Source organism: Myotis davidii, unplaced genomic scaffold (assembly GCF_000327345.1).
Source record: "Myotis davidii unplaced genomic scaffold, ASM32734v1 scaffold679, whole genome shotgun sequence".
Classification (NCBI taxonomy): Eukaryota; Metazoa; Chordata; class Mammalia; order Chiroptera; family Vespertilionidae; genus Myotis; species Myotis davidii.
The window spans coordinates 101923-105464 of record NW_006290023.1 but is presented as its reverse complement, the minus strand read 5'-3'; the positions used below and the strand labels follow the sequence as shown (position 1 = coordinate 105464).

General features: G+C 35.1%; 1 protein-coding gene across 3 annotated transcripts in view; it reads left to right on the top strand.

The window, feature by feature from the left end:
- The window catches only part of FNDC3A (fibronectin type III domain containing 3A), a 225287-nt gene that overhangs the window by 146114 nt on the left and 75631 nt on the right, over positions 1 to 3542 (top strand). For 2 of the 3 annotated variants that reach the window (XM_006762728.2, XM_006762730.2), the window contains one exon: positions 1233 to 1309. In XM_006762728.2, coding sequence (XP_006762791.1) covers positions 1233 to 1309 — 77 coding nt within the window. Of the gene's footprint in view, positions 1 to 212; positions 359 to 1232; positions 1310 to 3542 lie in introns of those variants that run through there. The other variant, XM_006762729.2, reaches the window with a different exon arrangement.

The window sequence follows — 3542 nt, the reverse complement described above, 5'->3', positions numbered from 1 at the left end:
CTCTCACCTCCCTTTTCCTACTCCCACTACGGTGCTATCTATAGAATTGCTGGCAATCTCCATGCTCTTTATTTTGTTTTCGGACGTATGTGTAATGTTACCAGTGAAATTTGTTTCTTTTCTGCCCTATAATTAAGTTTTTCCTCTTTTGTAACTAAGATCCATTATATGTACTACAGGTTGAAATTCTACATATAAAAGGAACTCTGTCCCCATTACGTTCTTCATCAGACTCTTGGGTACCTCTCTTTCCTTAGAAATGAGTAAGGCTCTTTGAGAAAGTTTCATTTCAAGTTATTAAAACCATTGGGTGACGGGACAATGCAGTCTAAAGTTACCAGGAAAAGGGGATCTGAAGGTGAGATTTTCTTTTTAAGTTAAATAAAGCAAGTAACATTTTAGTTCCTAGAAAGAATAAAACACACCTTCCAAAGTGTCTGTTTTATTTCAGAAAGGTTAAGAGAGAAGGTAAACAAGATATATTTATAAAAGTTGTTTGGAAAAGGTAACACTGTAAAAATGGAAGGAAACGTAGAATAAAACAAGCTGAATTTTCTTTCTTTTTAAAGAACTTCTCAGTGTAAGAAACAAAAACCATTTTTCTGTGACTAAAAATACATGTGGTGTTTTTATTTGTTCTCAGGCCCCCACAGACATGACTTACGCATTACACAAGAGGCTTATTTAACCCTAACAAAGCAAGTTCCAAATTCCCAACTATTCTTCCTTTTATTGTTTTTTTCCTCTTGAGTTTTTCTTGATTTTTCCTATTGCTTTTCAAAATTTTGCCTTTTTATCTTTCATTTGTTTTATATGCAAAGTTTGGTTTTATTTTCCTCTAAGTCAGTGTTTCTACATTTGCACAATAATAAGAGTCACCTGGGATATTTGTAAAGTAAATATACTGACTCAAGACTCCATTTACTATAAGCGTACTAAATAAAAATCTTTAGGAGAGCCTGGAAATCTGTATTTTTTAAAGTTTCTCTGGTAACTATTATGATCACCAGGCAAGTTTGAGAAACACAGCTGCAGGTAAAGCAGTCAGTGCACTCTATAAGATAAAGTTTCACATAACATTTGAATCATCTGAGTTTCTTTTTATAGTTATATAGTCCCTATTAGTTTGAGTGTTTAGTTTAAATGAAGTATTCAGGTGTAATTCAAATTGTTTTCAACTTTAGCTTGCTGCGTAATTCTGGATTAATACATTATTTCTGTGGCCCATTCAGGTCCTGCTCAGGTTCCAATGATGTCTCCAAATGGTTCTGTGCCTCCTATTTACGTGCCTCCTGGTTATGCCCCACAGGTATGTTTTTATGTTATTTTTCTTTTAATACCTATATAATAGAGAACACAATGTTACTTTAATTTCCCAATACAGTGTATCTTTGGTAAATCTGTTTCAAGTACTGTAGTACATTGGTGTATTTGGAAAAGAGAAAACAATTAAATTGGTAGCACTCATCATTTATTTTTTCTTTGGGTGTTGAATTAAAATAGAGAATAAATTCTAGAGTTTTGTTCCCTGAATATGTGACTATTGTAAGTACTATAAAGGTTAAAAGGTACCTACACTAACATTTTTAAAATTATTTGCTTAGAAGTAACCCAAGATATGCTTCCAACCTTATTCATACAATGGCTCACAGATACCCGGCACATTGTAGTAAATCGAAGGGAACTGAGGCCTGTAAACCTGCAACTCTAAGGACTAAGAGTATCAATATTATCACACACCTGTAAGGTTTCTCTGCACACCAGTTGGGAACTTCTGACTTAAAGAATAAAGTATAACTAACTTACTTACACAGTTTACACAGGCAAACTTAATTAAACTATAATATACTGCAGATGTTCAGTATATTCTGCTACTAAGATTCTGCGTAATTTGTACTCATTCCTAAAATTCTTTTGGAGTACAAAGTTTTTTTTCCTAGCAATGAATTTATACTTGAAATTTTCTTCAGGCCCTCTCTTATTTCCTTCCTAATTATGCCAGAATATTGTGAGGTTCTATATCTTTAGGCCAAGAGCCACTAAAATAATCTTCCCATATTACTTTGAACTTTTCACTTCTTATCATAAAGAGCCTTTAGTTGGCTTGTTCACTCAAGGAAGTCTAAATTTCTTGACATATAAAGCCTTCACAGTTCTATCCTACCCTTCTCTTGATAGGTCTAATCACATATCTAATCATTTTTGCAGCCAAACATGATTACTCACATACTCACGTGATGTTTTCCTTTCTCCATGATTTTGTTAATGCTGTTACCTGGGTATCTTATTCATTCCCTCATTACTGCCTCTTAAAATTCTACCCATCCTTGAAGACCTAGGTCAAGTTATTTGTAACACTTCTTGGTTATGTATTTATACACCATCTAATATTATGATGTACATATATTTTTTTTTCTCTTATAGGATTTTAAGTTCCTTGAGGCTAAGAGATGCCTTTTAATTATTTTTGTTTTGTGGTAACTAGAATATAGTAGTGTCTTATAAATATTTGTCAAATAAGTGAATGAGCTTTAGCAGTAATCTTACCAGAAGGATTATGTGAGGCTAGTGGGCTACTGTTATCAATCTTAATTTAAGATTATCTCTAGGAAGTGTATCATTTTCCATTACACAGGGTAATCAAAAGACAAAAATCTAGTCTTATAAGTATTGAAATAATATAAGTACCCACTATGTAAGAATGGATTCTAGCATTTTGACATCACTGTGAAAATGCAATTTCTGATTTTAGAAAATACTTATTAGTTCTAGCACAGCTAAACACTTGATAATTATCCAAATCTTGACATATAAGCAAACATAATTATATAGCAAATTTAGAAGCTATGAACTGAACTAAATGTTAAGACACACAGGTGACTATAATAAAGTATAGGTTGTATATGGCTTAATAGGAGCTACATAGCACACATGCTAAACCTATAAATAGCTATCTGTAGTCTCCCTTTCAGACTTTTGCACTGATCTCTCCTCATGGCATCAGGTTTAATCACCTTCATCCCTTGCCTTATGTGTTGTTGTTGACTCAAGGAAGGTCAAATAATGTTTTTGCTGTATCATCACATTTTTGCTGCATCATCAATGGGATTTAGCAAATATATATATCCTAAAAAGTTTGGTCAGAAAAACAAGGACTGCAAAAATGGCTGGCCAGTGTGGTTCAGTGGTTGAGCATCGGCCCGTGAACCAGGAGGTCACGGTTTGATTCCCCTTCAGGCACATGTCCGGGTTATGGGCTTGATCCCCAGTAGGGGGTGTACCAGAAGCAACCAAACAATGATTCTCTCTCATCATTGATATTTCTCTCTCTCCCTCCCCCTTCCTCTCTGAAATCAATAGAAACATCTATACCAATAAAAGGGTAATATGCAAATTGGTCAGGACACCTTCACAGTAATGACCGAACAGCAGGCTGCGTGGGGCGACAAGACTGGCAGGGGGTTGGTGAGGGACGACCAAATGACTGAACAGCCGGCTGCGTGAGGCAACCAGGCCGGCAGAGGTGGCCATGAGGGGCTGCC